General features: G+C 36.7%; 2 protein-coding genes across 2 annotated transcripts; one reads left to right on the top strand and one right to left on the bottom strand.

Moving 5' to 3' along the window:
- Positions 1–948: 948 nt before the first annotated feature.
- Positions 949–11,353, top strand: LOC114522193 (disheveled-associated activator of morphogenesis 1-like). The gene is made up of 30 exons (XM_028542825.1): positions 949–1,269; positions 3,150–3,239; positions 3,658–3,720; positions 3,865–3,953; positions 4,258–4,335; positions 4,417–4,474; positions 4,585–4,675; positions 4,900–5,006; positions 5,104–5,214; positions 5,295–5,398; positions 5,528–5,594; positions 5,917–6,034; positions 6,138–6,270; positions 6,445–6,488; positions 6,579–6,646; positions 6,773–6,895; positions 7,001–7,289; positions 7,962–8,080; positions 8,285–8,329; positions 8,404–8,469; positions 8,613–8,798; positions 8,897–9,003; positions 9,076–9,164; positions 9,280–9,393; positions 9,502–9,602; positions 9,716–9,777; positions 9,948–10,143; positions 10,234–10,329; positions 10,453–10,527; positions 10,632–11,353. Exons 1-30 carry the CDS (start codon positions 1,099–1,101, stop codon positions 10,884–10,886), a joined length of 3,315 nt encoding a protein of 1,104 aa, XP_028398626.1. The 5' UTR covers positions 949–1,098; the 3' UTR covers positions 10,887–11,353.
- Positions 11,354–12,114: 761 nt separating this feature from the next.
- LOC114522196 lies at positions 12,115–19,875 on the bottom strand. Its single transcript, XM_028542829.1, has 2 exons — positions 19,371–19,875; positions 12,115–12,453 (listed from the first exon to the last, which is right to left on the bottom strand). Exons 1-2 carry the CDS (start codon positions 19,704–19,706, stop codon positions 12,247–12,249), a joined length of 543 nt encoding a protein of 180 aa, XP_028398630.1. The 5' UTR covers positions 19,707–19,875; the 3' UTR covers positions 12,115–12,246.
- Positions 19,876–20,214: the final 339 nt, after the last annotated feature.

Below are 20,214 nucleotides of genomic sequence, written 5' to 3'. Positions count from 1 at the left end.
ATAGTAGGCAGTGAAAATTACCTCCTGACTTGTTATTTGATCTGGACCGCTCATAGGGGGCAGCGCGCATGACCGGTCGTCCACTCAGCGTTATAATTTACTTCAGCCTCGTTTGCACTACAGTCCACACTCAATTCATTGGCAGGGCACGGCTAAAATGGGAACCCGTACCAATTTATCCTTACTTGTCTTGAACTGGTGGCCTGTGCACAGATAAATTTTGGTATTGGTACCACTTGCAGCCTTGTCAAGCCAATAAATTCGGTGTAGTAAAAAGCCACCCATGGCAGTGTGAATATATTCCGTTTCTAGACGAGACTCGATTGAAAAGTCGATAAAATGTCGGTGAGAAAAATAGCCCCAAGTACATTTTTGATCATTAAACATAAATAAAAAATACTAGTGACTGAGATGCTGGGAGACTGGGGAAGCTGGGAGAGGTGCCCCTTCTTGCTTTTTACCAGCAGGAGGAGGGGGCGAAGGATGCCCACATTATTGCATTGAATTGCGTGAATAGAATTGCTTCAGACAATGCTGGAAATAAAGCCGACGAGCTTCAAGGATGGCAAACACGTCTTGCGGAAAACCCCCAGGCACCGACATAGTCTAAGAAAGTAACACAACGAGACAAGCTCGAACTGTCTGTTTTTGAGTCTCAAGTATGCGTCAATAAGAAGTGCCCTTTCACGAAAATCCGCCTCTTGGTTTCGCATCGCTGCGGCTTCCCTGAGTCAAGGGCATTTGAAGTTAATCACATTTTACCGTACGCCTATACTATTTCCTCCAAAATAAATATATCACCGGTAAAAATACATTTGAAATATTTTGCGTCGCTTTCTGTCGTGAAGCCCCATAGAAGGTTGTAGTTGTGGCCGGAAATCGTCTCGTAATATTTAGTTTAAACACAGCTGTGATTGGCTGAGCGGACAATGAGGCGCGCCATTCATGGTGAGAGTTTATATCGACAGTCAACAAGAAGAGTAAAATCGTGTATTTTGTCTGGTAAAATTTGATCTTTGCTCGCTTTTGAGCGCCGTTTTGAAAGGCTTTGACAAATAAACGGATGATGATAATAAAGTAAAGCTATCTGTGGGTTAAATGGCAAGCAACATCATGGGATGTTTCGGCGGCAGGAGCAAAAACCGTGAAACGAAGAAACGAAAAATTCGCTATGAAGGGATTGAAATGGGCGGCAAAGTACACACATTGGAGTGTACGACGCCGATGCCTGAAGAACAAGAACTAAATGCTATGTTCGCCGAATTGGTGGTAAATATAAGTGATTTATGTTAGAATTTTAACCAAGTTAATGCAAGTACTCTGTGTGTTTTTGTCAACATTCGATAATAGTTCTATTACAATGTGAATGATGATAATTGTTCGAATCTTTTTTGTGGTGATATTCAAATTTATATGAAGCATTTTATACGAAAAAAAATATTGCCATTAATACTGCCACAAGACAATTACCTATATGTTTAATAAGTGCGTGGTATGGTGTGGAATTTATAATATTTCTGCCATTATTTTCTTTTCAATTTCACTGGCGAATTCCCGCTGGGACTCAATAATAAACTCAATAAACTTTGAGATAAACTAAAGAATACGATAACACGGATAGTTTATGTAATCCCCACTTCCGTCAGTTATCGGCTATATATTTGTGAAAGTGGGTTTTAAAATAATGTGAAAATATTAGTACGTGGATAGTTGGTCTTCACCCTCTATATGGGAACAGAAATACTCTATGTTAGTGCGAAATTAGCACGTTTAAAAATCCCCAGTCGTATGTGGTAATTTGATACTTCGTGTTAATATTTGATTCTTTCTCAAATGCAAGTCGTTATTAATTATTTAAAGCTTGCATTGAAAGAGAATTGAGTTCTGTGTGATACAATATTATTGCATAAATGATCTTATAATTATTTGTATTTGACAGACAAGAACTGTCACAGACTTTATGCAATATGCTCTGTTGTAAGCCTTGCTAGTCATGTGATGGTACAACAATTTGATATATATGAGATTAACTTACAAAAACATGACTGGTTTATGCTGAACAAACTCTGCGAATCATGTTGACTCTTGATGTTGAAATTGGAAAGTGTAGGACTTTCATTTCTACCTTGTTTTGCATTATTTAGACAATTAACTTCCTTCAATCCAACTCTGATATCAATATATATTTTGAGAGCTCACTTTTGTTATATTTTTGACAAATATAAATGACAATTCTCTATTTATACTGGTACTTATAAATTTCAGCCGACAAAAGTCCACCAAAGTTGTCCTAAGTTTAATTTCAAAGTTTGTGAATTTGTTTTTTTTTCAAAAAAAATCACAATCTGATTTTTTTGAACAGACAAAGCTCTTTCGCTTGAAATGTTTCCTTTGTTAGATTGTTCATTGCAACCATAGTTTTGGCAGTTAAAGAATTTTGATTATCTCTTATTAAAATGAAATTTCATCTAGATATTTCTAGCAAATGCATTTTTAATTTTTTCTAATCATACCCTTTGTTTCAGGCAATTTAAAGCCAGGCATCTTGCAGGGTCACAAATAAAAAAATGTCAAAACTATGAAATGGCCAATCTGATGTTTAAACTCTGCCTAAATATATCTTTATGCAGATATTGCCTCAGCAGACATGCTGAGTCTTGGGGTGAAAATAAACTGAGACCACAAGTTGGCAGCTGGGCTTGTTTAATTATTGCCAAAATATTCAAACCTTGCCTGGAAATATGAGAGAAATTTGACTTGATAACTATAACTGAGAATTTTTGCTTTTCTGTTGATAAATAAAATCAATTGCCATTAAAGTAAGACACTAAACTTGGCCCATCTCATTGCTCTGACAGCAAAAGTACTTAGAAAAATATGTAAAAAAAGAATTTATTCATAAAAAGTGGATAAAGTTAGATATTAACCTATTAAGTTTTTTTTTCAATCCAACTCAGTCCAGATATGTTTACTTATGTTGAGTGTTATGGCCATACAAAGGCGGAATATAAAATATTGAAATAGAAAGTATAGAGTTCCTTTTAATATTATAATTAGCGAATTGAATTTAGACTATATTTTCTGCCGTCCAAAATGTTGTGTAACTTAATTTGGTAATAAAAAAGTTTTAAATTGGTGTTTGATTATAGGAAGAACTGGACTTAACTGGAGAAAATAAGAAAGCAATGTTTGATCTTCCTGCTGAGAAAAAATGGCAACTATATCAATCAAAGAAAAAGGTACTTGAGATATTGGCCTTCAAATGTAGCGTTAGGATTATGTGTGCTATTGCTTTTATATAATTATCCCTTTTTAAAGTTATAACAACTTCCCTAGAGATTACTTTTACATCTTAGTAAAAGATATTCCTTTACACATCCTGGTGAACAAACACTTTAAAACTCCACTTGTGATGATTGGCAAAATGTGGTTAAATTGACTTTAACTGCCTAATAAAATTTAAAGTGTTCCTGTTATGAAATGTATAAGTAATTAATATTGAGGATGTTGGCAGGGACACGTATGTTCTTGCTGGCTGCTTGAAAACTACGTCATGTCATCAAAATATCCGATTCTAGGCTCTTCTGCATTCTGTATCACTATTTGCCCATTCAATAAAATGAATATTTTTTAAAAGAATATTATGCTATCTTTCAGGATCAACCTAGCTCCACGGATTACCCAGAATATTACATTGATCGCATGTCAAGCCTGAATTCTGTAAGAGTTGTGTTTCATCATGTAACTTCAATTCTGCATGGTGTTTTTGTTTTTTTGTTTTTTTTTAACATTTGCGCCTGTGAGCATCTTTCTATGTAACTGGTGCATAATAATTAATTATTAATAATTAATTATTATATTTAGCTGTACTTCTCAAAAAGTGATGAGGAAATTGAAACACGAACTAAACTTGTTGATGACCTAAAGACGGCATTAAGAACGCAGCCAATAAGGTTTGTTCCTGTGTATAAGTGTTTAGATTTAGTATGACAAGTACAATTTCAAGCAGGTAGAGGTGGTAATTTCTTCCAAAACCACTCTCACAAAAAGCCTATGTTCAGGAGGGTGAGTACATAGAAAAACTATTCATTCACGAATGATGTATGTACGTATTAAGATATCCCCCACTCCAAAAGTTCTTTGCTTCCCAAAAGTAAAAAGGCATTGGTTAGACCACTGTGGTCAGTTTTCAAGTCAGTTTTCAAGTTAGTTTTCAAGTTGTGCTTCTCACTAAATAAATCAAATGATTTTTTTTAGTTTTGTGAATGATTTCATTGAGAAAGAGGGAATACAATGCCTCTTGGAGTTTCTGAAGAATATGGACTATGACACATGGTGTGTACCTCATATGGATTTTAATCCATACATCCTAGGGAGTTCTTGTCTGCTGTATTAACCACCTTTTTTTAAATCTAGTGAAAGTAAGATCCATACTGCTGTTATAGGTTGCTTCAAGGCTTTAATGAATAATTCAGTAAGTGAAACTTCTAATCTGTGGCATGATTGAAACTTTAGAAAGAGTTCTGAATGCGTACGAAATGCAAACTTGATGTGTTGAAATTACTACTCTCTCTTCTTGTGTAGCATGGGCGAAGTCATTCCTTGTCTCATCCTACCTGCATTAATACTATTGCACAAAGTCTTAGAACAGAAAATATCAAGACTAAAGTTTCTGGTAAGAATATACACACATATTGTAGTATATCTTAGTATTCTCCTGTTAAAAGTAATACATGAAATCTTGGCTTTTGTGCTTTTGTTTTATTGTATCTAAAGCATTTTCACAAGCGCAAAAATTGCTATCCAGTCGATGGTATTTTCCAGCCTTCGCACAGCAGCGCCCCAGGTCCTTGTCTGCTACTTTTTTATCTAAAGCAAATCCACTTCTAATTATTTTAGTCCTGGAGATATTGGCTGCAATATGCTTAGTCCCAGGTGGTCATAAGAAAGCTCTAGAAGCAATGACTCACTATCAGGCATACGCTATGGAAAGAACACGGTTCCAGGTACTTCCTTGCGGGCTTCATATCAGTCACTTTCAGCTGTGTTAAAACTGAATGATTTGATTTCTCCCAAACACGATCTTTGTTTCTGTTTACCCAGAGTTTGATGCATGATCTCGACAGAAGCACTGGCAGTCACAAGGATGAATTTAACTTGAAAATTGTGATAATGTCTTTCGTTAACGCCTCTCTCAGATACGGCGCTGGTTCGGTAAGAGTTCTTGGATAATCCTGGGTTTTTGTTTTTGTACAACTGACATGCAATTAAATCGTATTCTCTCTCGACTGTAGGATCATTTAGAGTTTCGTATTCATTTGAGATACGAATTCCTTATGCTTGGTATCCAGTCGACGATTGAGAAACTGCGGACAATGGGAAACTCAAATCTGGACAGGTACTTTGTTAATTTCATTGTGAGCCCCCTCTGGACATGTTTTAAGAGAAGAATCTCGCGTGTTGCAAGCAGCAGACGGTCTCGTTTGATACACATGGCTCGTGCTTGTAACCCATGATATATTTTTAGGCATTTAGACTTCTTTGAAATGATGCGTCACGAGGATGAGAAAGATTTGGCAAAGTTCCTCGGTGCTGTAAGTACCTCTCGATTGGGTGTTGCTAAGGCTGGAGTACGACGGTCTCAGAGTGCCTGGCACTTGTTTCCCTGGTATAGCTAAGTGCTTGTTTGAGCTCGAATTCTGAGACGATGCTTGCGATGGAATTTGGCCTCGTTGCCCGGTTCAAGACATCCTCAGGATCCACAGAACTCCTTAAATGTACCATGGTGTACTTGCACCGAATTCTCTTGAATAAACGCCCCACTCGAATTAACGCCTCACTTGGGTAAACGCCTCCCTAGAATAAAAGGCCAAACAGAAGAAAAAAGGTCAAATGCTTTTTCATATTTTTTCTCAGCAAACGATAGATTTGAGGAGTTCTACGAATATGGTTGGTGTGATCAAACAAAAGATCGGTCAAACAGAAGCATTCCCTCACTTTCTCTCAATCCTTCAACATCTTCTTCTTTTTCCAAGTAAGTTGCTGTTTGTAATTAATGTCCTTCACCGAGTATGGTGATTGGAGGGTATCAAAAGTTCAAAAGGGCGTTAAAAACCTTTGATTTTCTTTCATTTCAGACGACAGCAAGACGGCGCGGAAGATCTGGGATCTCACGGATAAGTTGGTTCAACAAGTCAGCATACAACGAGAAGACGGTGAAGATCCTGACGTGGCCTTGTTAAGCCTCAACGTCAATCGCATCCTCGAACTGTAAGTTCACAAATTTAGAAAATACACGATACTCATTGGTGATAAACATGAGTTCAAGGTCTATTTTCAAGCATCTTGCTTTCTTACGAAATTGGTTTCTTTCTGACATTACATGGCGTAGTAGGTTCCATGTTTATCTGTTTTGTGAAATCTGATGAATATTTTCTTAAATAGCTTGGCAGAAGACGAGGAGAGGAAACGTATTGAGGACGAAGAAGGTTTGAGTGGAACTCTAAAATTAATGAATGAAGGATATGAAATCAAATAACTAGAGACTTTTGTAGTCATTTTCTTTCTGTCTTGCTCAGATTTGGAAGAGATGCGGGACAAATTGGCGAAGCTTGAGAAAAACTTGGAATCAACGACTCAAGAAAAGGTCGGGTTTTGTCCACTCCATAAGACAACAAAAAATCTGAAACTGTCGTCCATTGCATGGCTTTGCAAGCTTCTCGAGTTTAGCTTTTTCCGAGCCTACTATGTTGTATACTTCCATCTTTCGCAGGACGAAACAAACGAAGAAATGGCGAAGCAGAAGATCCGATTAGATCGTGAAATAGCGGAGAAAAATGAGGCTTTCGATAGAGTACGAGAGCTTGATGGCAAAGTCAGCAGTGCAGCCACGTTGGTAAGCACTGAGGGTTTTGTAACCCATTTGGTCGAATGAAAACCATGCTGTAATGTAATGAATCTAGGAAATCTAACGTAACTCGGTGTTTTTTGATGGTTTCAGATCGACGCTCATCAAAAAGTCAAGGAAAAACTTGAGGAAATCATAAAGAAATGCGGTGGAAAAATCCCTGAAGATTGCACCATTGAACACTTCGTTAAAAACAGCACCGGTGCTCCTCCGGATATTCCAAACCTTCAGCCGTCCGGTGGGCCACCTCCGGCTCCACCATTAGCCGGACTACTCCCGCCTGGAGCACCACCACCACCTCCCCCTGGCGGAGCACCACCCCCACCACCCTTACCGGGGGGAGTACCTCCTCCACCTCCACCACCCGGAGCGGGTGTACCAGGTAATGTCCCCGAGAGGCCATATTTGATAGAGGATATTTTGTTCTGTGTCTTGTCATGATGTAGCTTGTTTATTTTGAGTGTGTATTGCATTGTTAAAGATTATGCTGGCCCGCTTCGTCTGTCCTAACTCTTAAATATACTTGGATACACTAGCAGACACGGAATTTCCTCGGGAACATTGATAAGGCAAAACGTTTTCCAGAAACTTAGTAATCCTAAACGTATTATTTTCGTAAATAACCACGCAAGCAAATAGACAAATTTCGATAGAAGTTGATATTTTTTTCGTACCTGGCTTGACCTTTGACCTCATAAACTATTACATATGCATAAAATCAAATTCTCTAAAGCAATAAGTAGTTCAGGTGAGTGAATTACTAGAGAAAACTCGGTTGGCGAGGCAGACAATTAGTCTGTTATCTTGTGAGTATTGTGGTTAGCGAGGAAGGCATACATGCAGTTTGTGGTCTCGACATACTCAAGTGTTTAACCAATTTAATAAACGCTTTCAAGTGTGAAAGATATACACTCTCAATATCTCAGTATCTCATGAGAAATTTAACGTCAAAGTGGGACTATTTTGTTCACGTTTATTACCATGGTAACAAGTCAATAATGCAGTGGTAATATCCTTTGTATTTTGACCGCCATACTACGTCTTGTCCCTCTAGGTCCTCCACCACCACCTGGTGCCCCTGGTTTACCCGGGATGCAACAGAAGAAAACGAATCGAAATACACCAAAACCTTCTCAGCCGCTCAAGTCGTTCAACTGGTCCAAATTGCCTGATGTAAGTTTTAGCTTTTACGATTTTCAAATGTTTAGACGACTTGCACTACTACATGAGTACCCATGCTATAGTTAGTGTTAGTTGATGTTGACGTGTCCATTTCGGCCCTGAGCTATAACTGAAACACTGGGACATGATTCTGGAAAATACTAGAGTCACTCGGAGTTTTACAGCTTGTGAGTACGAAAACGTTTTCTTTTTCAGACTAAAATCAAAGGAACAGTTTGGACTGAGATTGATGACTCCAAGGTTATACAACATTTGCAATCCTTATTATAAATTTTTTAGGAATGATTAATAATATCTTCTGCTTGATTGTTCAGGTGCATCAAGTGATGGACTTCAATGATTTTGACAGAATGTTTTCAGCTTATCAAAAGAATGACCAGGTAAGCTAGTTACCTTCTTCGGCTTCCAATCAAATAAATTTTGAACAGAAGCTGTCAGAACGGAAGAGCTACAAATAGGATTTTTTTGTTTCTTTTCTAAAGACTGTACAGGTCCCGAGAATTTTGTCCGTTTCTCATTTTAGAAAGATGGACCTGATGAAAGATTTGCTTCTCAATCGAAGAATAAAGAGTTGTCTTTGATCGACAGTCGAAAAGCTCAGAATTGCCAGATTCTTTTGTCAAAGTTAAAGACATCAAACGAAGATCTTGCGAAAGCTGTTCTCTCAATGGATAAAGACCAAGAGCTCTCCGTTGAAATGTTGGAACAGGTAAAACTCAACATTACACGCTATATCACCGTTTATCATTTCAAAGGGCCGCCTTGTCTTTGAAGCACCCTTTAAATCTGCAACTTTTCTATTCTAAGATGTTGAAATTTGTTCCTACGACGCAAGAAAAGAACCTTCTCAACGATCACAGCAAACAAAAAGACCAATTTGCCAAAGCGGACAGATTTTTGTATGAAATGTGCAGGTATACAACTAGAATTCAAGAATCTATTTCATCCTCAACCGTACGGTCTTTCTTATATTGTATTATTTCTAGAATTTCTCACTATGAACAGCGACTGCAAACACTTTACTACCTCAAACGTTTCCCAGAAAGGATGGGGGATATTAAGCCGAAAGTCAAAGGTACAGCGTCCCCTCTCCCCTGGCAAAACTAGAATTCAACATAGTTTGTTTTGATTCTAAACATGTTTTTTATAAGTTGTTTTAATTTGGAGTGTTCAAATGTTGTTTTTATTAGCTGTGGCTGAAGCATCGAAGCAGGTTTTCCGCAGCAGGAAATTCCGAGATTTGCTCGAAGTCGTTTTGGCGTTTGGTAACTACATGAACAGAGGGGCCAGAGGGAATGCTGCGGGTAAATGTTGATAACTGTGGCTATAGTTGTTGATAACAGTGGTTATGCACGATTGTTTGTTAAATTGTAAAATTGAAACCATTGAAAAGTTTGTTCATGTACTTCCAGGCTTCAAAATCGCCAGTATCAACAAAATAATGGACACAAAATCCAGCTCAAATACAAAAATCAATCTACTCGACTATCTTATAATGTTACTGGAACAAAAGGTTTGTCACCATTCCCACAAGAGACTTTTCCCCATTACTCCAAATCAACACCTTGAAGGAAATAATAAAAAAATCACTCCAGTAAAAATAATATATAGCTCTGTATTTTGTAGTTTCCCACCTTACTCATGCTTGAGGAAGAAATGGGTGACGTCAGAACAGCGGCCAAAGTCAGGTAGGTGTTGAACTCTAGATTAATTCAAAAATATCGTTGTATTTCCTTGCTTTTATTAGTTTCAACAATCCTGAAGTTGACCACAGCCTACTATCTGCTCTATGGCTGCTTGGGTCGTGTTCATGCAGGTTAACGGTAAACACACACGTTTAATTATTTTCTTCGTGTAGTTTACAAGAGATGGAAAAAGATGTGAAAACGTTCAAAACAGAACTCAAAGCAGTTGAAAAGGAATTTGAATACCAGACGAAAAAGAAAGACAAAGCATTTGGTGATAATTTTGTTCAAGACACAGGCGCGTTCCTCACGGCAGCCAAAGCTTCGTTCACAGAATTAGATAATTCTTGGAAAGATATGAAGACCAAGGTATTGATACTAAAATGTGACACATGCTATTATGTATGAATGTCCCAGTGTCTAAATCTTGTTTACATAAGTTTTCGTGTTTTTTCTTAGTACGATAAGTCAGTCGTTGCTTTTGGCGAAGATCCCAAGACGATCACTTCAGACGAGTTCTTTGGCATTTTTAATACCTTTTTAATATCGTTTGCAGTAAGAATTGATTCTTGGGTTATAAGAAACCTATTTTACTCTGCGTCGTAACTCGAAAACAATGCATTATTTGGTTTTGGATAAAGTTGAAACAAGCTTTAAATCATCGTTTTGAAATTTTAGGAGGCAAAGAATGAAAACGAAAGGAGAAAGAAGAAAAAATTGGAAGAGGAGAGGCGTGCAAGAGAACAAGCTCAGGTAGAAATACTCTCCATCGCTTCAAGAGATAAATTCAGGGCGATGAATGAATGTTTAAAGTTCAATTGATGATTATGAATGTTCTGTTTTTCTGTCTTTCGCAGCAAAAGGAAAGGGACCGACAGAAAAACGTGGCGAAGAAAATCGCAAGCGGAACGCAAGAAAACACGGCAAACGTGAAAGAGGAATCTAACAAAAGAGGAGAATTCGATGATTTAATTTCCGCTTTAAGAACTGGTGACGTATTTGGGGATGACGTGAAAAAATATGGCGGACGTAGGAAAATGAAGGGGGAGAAACCTGCTCCTAAACCTCCTACGAGTGCCGGCGACAGAGAACGAAACGTCTCAAAATTCTAGGCTAATATCAATTCTTAGAATGAACTTAAACAAAATTCTAGATAAAACAAATTCCCGTAATTTTAGAATTGGAATATGTCATCTCCTATAGGGCGACTTCTAGGAGGTTTCTATATAATATGCGTCCTAGAAACGGAGGTTTTCCAGAAAGCCTTATTCGGTTTGAAGAAATCCCTTTCTAAGAAAGTTGGCACACTTCTAAGAAGCAAGCGTTTCGAAGGACGGCGTGAGTGTTCACGTGGTGATGATTTGCATTCCAATGAAGGTGTTTCAAAGTCGTCTGCTAGAAGTTTTAAACGGTCCTACAAATGTTACCCATTAGTTCAGACATATAATGTAGGGATGAATTTGACTAATCTGAAGCAGTGAAATTTGGTGTTTGTATAAAATAGCCCATTATTATATTATTTGATTATAAGTGACTATGTAAATCTTCAGTGATAAATTCAACTATTTTGCGTTTTAACTTTGTTTTCTGGTTCTCGCGGTATGTCGGTGAGACTTCGTGCGACGTTCGTAAAGGGATCGGAGAACGACACCGACACACCGTGTAATGTGATTAAAGTACCATTGCTATACACAGCGATGTCAAGCGAAAACCTTTGACCACGAGGTTTGATTTTAATTCCAATTTGTACTACGTCGAAAGTGCTGTGAAAACATTGAAATGGAGAAATACTTCATCGATATACAGGTTTGTAAACTGTCCAGATTTCCTTGCAATATTAAGGCGTATTTGTAGTAATATTTACATCCAAAGTTTCGTTGCCGGTGTCGGTGAGAAGGGAATTAACCAAACCATAAATGTTTGCTACATATTTAGTGAACGTAGTACTTCGGTCATCAACGTATAGTTTGAAATTTGGTTGTTTTAACAAATGGCAGTGTTTTGATGCATATTTGTGCAGCATAGTGATTAGTGTTCTTTTGCATGGAGTTCACAGCGTGTAGAAATGGTTTAAATTTGTTTGTCGCTCTATAAACTCCCGCGTTCGTATTTTGTCGACATGACGAGTGTAACTTGTGCGCAGGTATTGACCATTTGAGCTATGGAAATTTTAGCAATCCATGTAATCAGCGTTCTTGAAATTCATCCATGTAAGGCTCAACTTTCCCGGAAGTATTCATTTTTCCCCGCTAGGAGTTTCAAGATATCAAATAGCAGTATCAAATTTTATTTGCCTTTGAATTAACATTATTTTAAAAGTATTACTGAATTTCCATGGCTATGAGCACAAAAACATATTATAAAAGTTTAAAAAGTACTGGGCTGTTAGGGCGTTAAAATTCTAACAACCGTCATTTTAATAGTTTCGATCGTATACTTTGCAAGAAAACGTTCTCGTTGACTTTCAGTAATTTAGAAACGCAGAGCCTTTAATTTTTCTTCGTCTGGCAGAGCAGAAGGATCTGTAGAAAGCGCATGTTCGATGTATTTATAAGCAAGAATGACAATGGTTTCTTTTGTTCCACGACCAACATGTGACATGACACCCACTTGTTTATCCATGATAATGATTTTGTAATGTAGCTCCATACCAACAACCTTGTTGCCACATCTCTTAATCTATAAATAAAACAAGGTTAGTTTATGGTCTGTAATCCTTCATTAATTTTATCACACGCACTTCTTGCACAGTGTTCTGAATTATCCAGAACAGTAAATGGAGCAGCCCTCATATAAACCTGATAATATTATTGCGGCCAATCTTAATTTCGGCCAATCGGAATAAATCGTGGCGCGTATGACTGTTTGTGATCAACTCCTCAGCAATTGGCGTTTAGCGGCTCATTCGACTTCCTGTTTTTTTTTGGCCCGTATTTACAAAAATTGACAGTATTTTGATCTAAAATATTGTAAAAAATGCAATAAAACAAGGAAAAAGTTCAAAATAATTCAACGAAAACAACGCTCTTAATATAAAAAGGTCCCTTTGAGTCGAAATACCGGTTGCAATTGAAAATGGAGATGGCTAATCTTTGCTAGGATGGTAATTTGGCATCGACACGTCCCCCGAAGCAAAATTGTACTCCGTTGCTGCCCAAATGACAAAAATAAAAGCATATTGAAAGTTTACAAGCTTCGACGGGGCTTTTCTGAGTGGATAACGGTGGAAAACCTTGGTATGTGTTGATGTTTTAAATGTTTTCTCACTCCTCAAAAAGCTCAAGACGCCATTTTAACTACATTTGGAAAGTTAACGATGCCCTTGAGGATGATTAACTTTAACTACATTTTAACGCTAACTACTTTTTTATACAGCTAGCTTAACTACGTGATTAAAGTTAACGACGTTTAAACTACAAAAAAAGTGGCCCTCATAATAAACCTCATAATATTATTGCGGCCAATTTCATTTCGACCAATCGGAATAAAACGTGGCTCGTATGACTGTTTGTGATCAACTCAGCAATTGGCGTTTAGCGGCTCATTCGACTTCATGTTTTTTTTGGCCAACATCAGCTGTGGGTGTGTTTAGAATTGGAGTATGTCAATTTTAGAATTGGAGTATGTCAATTCCTAAGGTCTTCTAGGAAGTTTCTATATGCCTCCTAGAGACGGAGGCTTCCCAGAAAGCTTAACTCGGTTTAAAAGAACCCTTTCTATCTTTTCTGTATACTTGATCAAAACTAAACGACTGTATGCATATTCTGTGTACTCGATCAAAACTAAAAGACTCGATACGCATATTCTATGTACTTGATCAAAACTGAAAGACTCGATACGCATATTCTGTGACTTGATCAAAACTAAACGACTCGATACGCATATTCTATGTACTTGATCAAAACTGAAAGATTCGATACGCATATTCTGTGACTTGATCAAAACTAAACGACTCGATACGCATATTCTATGTACTTGATCAAAACTAAAAGACTCGATACGCATATTCTATGTACTTGATCAAAACTAAACGACTCGATACGCATATTCTATGTACTTGATCAAAACTGAAAGACTCGATACGCATATTCTATGTACTTGATCAAAACTAAACGACTCGATACGCATATTCTATGTACTTGATCAAAACTGAAAGACTCGATACGCATATTCTATGTACTTGATCAAACTAAAACACTCGATACGCATATTCTATGTACTTGATCAAAACTGAAAGACTCGATACGCATATTCTGTGTACTTGATCAAACTGAAGACTCGATACGCTATATTCTATGTACTTGATCAAAACTAAACGACTCGATACGCATATTCTGTGTACTTGATCAAACTGAAAGACTCGATACGCATATTCTATGTACTTGATCAAACTAAACGACTCGATACGCATATTCTATGTACTTGATCAAAACTAAAGACTCGATACGCATATTCTATGTGTACTTGATCAAAACTAAAGACTCGATACGCATATTCTATGTACTTGATCAAAACTAAACGACTCGATACGCATATTCTGTGTACTTGATCAAACTAAACGACTCGATACGCATATTCTATGTACTTGATCAAAACTAAAGACTCGATACGCATATTCTATGTACTTGATCAAAACTAAACGACTCGATACGCATATTCTGTGTACTTGATCAAAACTAAACGACTCGATACGCATATTCTATGTACTTGATCAAAACTGAAAAGACTCGATAATATTCTATGTACTTGATCAAAACTAAACGACTCGATACGCATATTCTATGTACTTGATCAAAACTAAACGACTCGATACGCATATTCTATGTACTTGATCAAAACTAAAGACTCGATACGCATATTCTATGTACTTGATCAAAACTAAACGACTCGATACGCATATTCTGTGTACTTGATCAAAACTAAACGACTCGATACGCATATTCTATGTACTTGATCAAAACTAAAACTCGATACGCATATTCTATGTACTTGATCAAAAAAACGACTCGATACGCATATTCTATGTACTTGATCAAAACTGAAAGACTCGATACGCATATTCTATGTACTTGATCAAAACTAAACGACTCGATACGCATATTCTATGTACTTGATCAAAACTGAAAGACTCGATACGCATATTCTATGTACTTGATCAAAACTGAAAGACTCGATACTGACGCATATTCTATGTACTTGATCAAAACTAAACGACTCGATACGCATATTCTGTGTACTTGATCAAAACTGAAAGACTCGATACGCATATTCTATGTACTTGATCAAAACTAAACGACTCGATACGCATATTCTATGTACTTGATCAAAACTAAAGACTCGATACGCATATTCTATGTGTACTTGATCAAAACTAAAGACTCGATACGCATATTCTATGTACTTGATCAAAACTAAACGACTCGATACGCATATTCTGTGTACTTGATCAAAACTAAACGACTCGATACGCATATTCTATGTACTTGATCAAAACTAAAGACTCGATACGCATATTCTGTACTTGATCAAAACTAAACGACTCGATACGCATATTCTGTGTACTTGATCAAAACTAAACGACTCGATACGCATATTCTATGTACTTGATCAAAACTGAAAGACTCGATACGCATATTCTGTGACTTGATCAAAACTAAACGACTCGATACGCATATTCTATGTACTTGATCAAAACTAAAGACTCGATACGCATATTCTGTACTTGATCAAACTGAAAGACTCGATACGCATATTCTGTGTACTTGATCAAAACTAAAACTCGATACGCATATTCTATGTACTTGATCAAAACTAAAGACTCGATACGCATATTCTATGTACTTGATCAAAACTAAAGACTCGATACGCATATTCTATGTACTTGATCAAAACTAAAAGACTCGATACGCATATTCTATGTACTTGATCAAAACTAAAAGACTCGATACGCATATTCTATGTACTTGATCAAAACTAAACGACTCGATACGCATATTCTATGTACTTGATCAAAACTGAAAGACTCGATACGCATATTCTATGTACTTGATCAAAACTAAACGACTCGATACGCATATTCTATGTACTTGATCAAAACTGAAAGACTCGATACGCATATTCTATGTACTTGATCAAAACTAAACGACTCGATACGCATATTCTATGTACTTGATCAAAACTGAAAGACTCGATACGCATATTCTGTGTACTTGATCAAAACTGAAAGACTCGATACTGACGCATATTCTATGTACTTGATCAAAACTAAACGACTCGATACGCATATTCTGTGTACTTGATCAAAACTGAAAGACTCGATACGCATATTCTATGTACTTGATCAAAACTAAACGACTCGATACGCATATTCTATGTACTTGATCAAAACTGAAAGACTCGATACGCATATTCTATGCATGTACTTGATCAAAACTAAAAGACTCGATACGCATATTCTATGTACTTGATCAAAACTGAAAGACTCGATACGCATATTCTGTGTACTTGATCAAAACTGAAAGACTCGATACGCGCATATTCTATGTACTTGATCAAAACTAAAGACTCGATACGCATATTCTGTGTACTTGATCAAAACTGAAAGACTCGATACGCATATTCTATGTACTTGATCAAAACTAAACGACTCGATACGCATATTCCGTGTACTTGATCAAAACTAAAGACTCGATACGCATATTCTATGTACTTGATCAAAACTAAAAGACTCGATACGCATATTCTATGTACTTGATCAAAACTAAACGACTCGATACGCATATTCTGTGTACTTGATCAAAACTAAACGACTCGATACGCATATTCTATGTACTTGATCAAAACTAAAGACTCGATACGCATATTCTGTACTTGATCAAAACTAAACGACTCGATACGCATATTCTGTGTACTTGATCAAAACTAAACGACTCGATACGCATATTCTATGTACTTGATCAAAACTGAAAGACTCGATATTCTATGTACTTGATCAAAACTAAACGACTCGATACGCATATTCTATGTACTTGATCAAAACTAAACGACTCGATACGCATATTCTATGTACTTGATCAAAACTAAAAGACTCGATACGCATATTCTATGTACTTGATCAAAACTAAAAGACTCGATACGCATATTCTGTGTACTTGATCAAAACTAAACGACTCGATACGCATATTCTATGTACTTGATCAAAACTAAAAGACTCGATACGCATATTCTATGTACTTGATCAAAACTAAACGACTCGATACGCATATTCTATGTACTTGATCAAAACTGAAAGACTCGATACGCATATTCTATGTACTTGATCAAAACTAAACGACTCGATACGCATATTCTATGTACTTGATCAAAACTGAAAGACTCGATACGCATATTCTGTGTACTTGATCAAAACTGAAAGACTCGATACTGACGCATATTCTATGTACTTGATCAAAACTAAAAGACTCGATACGCATATTCTGTGTACTTGATCAAAACTGAAAGACTCGATATGCATATTCTGTGTACTTGATCAAAACTAAAAGACTCGATACGCATATTCTATGTACTTAATCAAAACTAAAAGACTCGATACGCATATTCTATGTACTTGATCAAAACTAAAAGACTCGATACGCATATTCTATGTACTTGATCAAAACTAAACGACTCGATACGCATATTCTGTGTACTTGATCAAAACTAAACGACTCGATACGCATATTCTATGTACTTGATCAAAACTGAAAGACTCGATACGCATATTCTGTGACTTGATCAAAACTAAACGACTCGATACGCATATTCTGTGTACTTGATCAAAACTAAACGACTCGATACGCATATTCTATGTACTTGATCAAAACTGAAAGACTCGATACGCATATTCTGTGTACTTGATCAAAACTGAAAGACTCGATATGCATATTCTGTGTACTTGATCTTCGATCACTAAAAACTCGATACGCATATTCTGTGTACTTGATCAAAACTAAAGACTCGATACGCATATTCTATGTACTTGATCAAAACTAAAACTCGATACGCATATTCTATGTACTTGATCAAAACTAAAAGACTCGATACGCATATTCTATGTACTTGATCAAAACTAAAAGACTCGATACGCATATTCTATGTACTTGATCAAAACTAAAAGACTCGATACGCATATTCTGTGACTTGATCAAAACTAAACGACTCGATACGCATATTCTATGTACTTGATCAAAACTAAACGACTCGATACGCATATTCTATGTGTCTGACTCGATCGCAATTCTGATCAAAGACTCGATATGCATATTCTGTGTACTTGATCAAAACTAAAAGACTCGATACGCATATTCTATGTACTTAATCAAAACTAAAAGACTCGATACGCATATTCTATGTACTTGTACTAAAGACTACGCATATTCTATTCTTGATCAAAACTAAAAGACTCGATACGCATATTCTATGTACTTGATCAAAACTAAAGACTCGATACGCATATTCTGTGACTTGATCAAAACTAAACGACTCGATACGCATATTCTATGTACTTGATCAAAACTAAACGACTCGATACGCATATTCTATGTACTGGATCAAAACTAAAAGACTCGATACGCATATTCTGTGTACTCGATCAAAACTAAAAGACTCGATACGCATATTCTATGTACTCGATCAAAACTAAAAGACTCGATACGCATATTCTGTGACTTGATAAAAACTAAAAGACTCGATACGCATATTCTGTGTACTTGACCAAAATTAAACTAAACGACTCGAAACGCATATTCTCTGTACTCTATCAAAACTGAAAGACTCGATACGCATATTCTATGTACTCGATCAAAACTAAACGACTCGATACGCATATTCTATGTACTTGATCAAAACTGAAAGACTCGATACGCATATTCTGTGTACTTGATCAAAACTAAACGACTCGATACGCATATTCTGTGACTTGATCAAAACTAAACGACTCGATACGCATATTCTCTGTACTCGATCAAAACTATATAACGACTCGATACGCATATTTTATGTACTTGATCAAAACTAAACGACTCGATACGCATATTCTGTGTATACTTGATCAAAACTAAAAGACTCGATACGCATATTCTGTGTATACTTGATCAAAACTGAACGACTCGATACGCATATTCTGTGTACTTGATCAAAACTAAAAGACTCGATACGCAAAGCTTCTTTTGTATTCATTTCAGTTATAATGGCGTTGACATTATAACGTTGATAGCCGCCGCATTATATTTTGTAATAACACCTTTGTTTGGTGTTTTGCATTCACCAAATACAGTTCAAAACTTAGTTCACAACATAATCTAAAGAATAACGGTAAAATAAATGGATTTTGAGTGGTACGCCGAAAAGAGGTTTTGAGCGTTTTCCCGCCAAAATACGCGACATAATAAAAAATCTCCTCTTAACACGACAAAAATACGTATCGTATAGGCCTGAAAACATGCTAAAATGTTTATTTAATACGTTATTGACTTCTTGTCATAGTACAATTAAGTTTCAGAGAAACAGAAACGCAGAACATTTTATGTGTTTAACACTCGTACGTTGATATTTTATACCTTTTTCACCTGATTCCAGCGTTGTAATTCTTTCATCGCTTTGCTGTTTTCAAACACATCGATCATCTTCCCGGCATGTTCCGAAAGAAATTCTACAGCATTTTCGCCCTTTACTATCCCACGAATATCTTTGGTGATTTCTCCTTTGTCTGTTAGATCACTATATCTCATAACCACCGAATTTTGATGCAACTGTATTTGTTCCATGACATTTTCAGTCACTAAACATTTTTGTTGGTCGACTTCCGCCAGCATTTCATTTAGTTGTCTTTTTATGTCGATTTGGCTTTCTTCTGTCACCTGTTGTATTAAGGCTGTGCTATAGGATATTCCCATCTCAGATGTTTTGTTTGTGAGAGTTATTTGCTTCGTTCTTTGCTGCGAGTATACTGCTCGTGGTCTGGACTAACTATGAAGTAGAGGTAGGCCGATACCAATACTAAATACTCGATCAGTGGCGTAACTAGAACGATAACTTCTCGATTACACAATGGAACAGCCCTCATATAAACCTCATAATATTATTGCGGCCAATCTTCATTTCGACCAATCGGAATAAAGCGTGGCGCGTATGACTGTTGTGATCAACTCAGCAATTGGCGTTCAGCGGCTCATTCGACTTCCTGTTTTTTTTGGCCTTAGCTGTGGGTGTGTTTAAAACCAAATTCCCAAAATTTTAGAATTGGAGTATGTCAATTCCTAAGGTCTTCTAGAGAGTTTCTATATGCCTCTTAGAGACGGAGGTTTCCCAGAAAGCCTAACTCAGTTTAAAAAAACCCTTTTTTGTGTACCTATCTTTTCTGTGTACTTGATCAAAACTAAACGACTGTATGCATATTCTGTG

The sequence above is a fragment of the Dendronephthya gigantea genome, unplaced genomic scaffold (assembly GCF_004324835.1).
Source record: "Dendronephthya gigantea isolate DGI-Jeju-01 unplaced genomic scaffold, DenGig_1.0 000022F, whole genome shotgun sequence".
NCBI classification, from domain to species: Eukaryota; Metazoa; Cnidaria; class Anthozoa; order Malacalcyonacea; family Nephtheidae; genus Dendronephthya; species Dendronephthya gigantea.
Note: the sequence above shows the minus strand (reverse complement) of the source record. Positions and strands in the feature narration are given on the sequence as shown.

What these genes read in the sequence shown, in the direction of transcription:
- LOC114522193 (XM_028542825.1), top strand. Translation starts at nt 1,099, where the DNA reads ATGGCAAGCAACATCATGGGATGTTTCGGCGGCAGGAGCAAAAACCGT. An exon ending in TGGCAAAGTTCCTCGGTGCT is followed by an intron (nt 5,595 to 5,916) that starts GTAAGTACCTCT and finishes ATTTTTTCTCAG; the next exon opens with CAAACGATAGATTTGAGGAG. An exon ending in AATCAACGACTCAAGAAAAG is followed by an intron (nt 6,647 to 6,772) that starts GTCGGGTTTTGT and finishes CATCTTTCGCAG; the next exon opens with GACGAAACAAACGAAGAAAT.
- LOC114522196 (XM_028542829.1), bottom strand. Translation starts at nt 19,706, where the DNA reads ATGGGAATATCCTATAGCACAGCCTTAATACAACAGGTGACAGAAGAA. An exon ending in GCTGGAATCAGGTGAAAAAG is followed by an intron (nt 12,454 to 19,370) that starts GTATAAAATATC and finishes TTTTATTTATAG; the next exon opens with ATTAAGAGATGTGGCAACAA.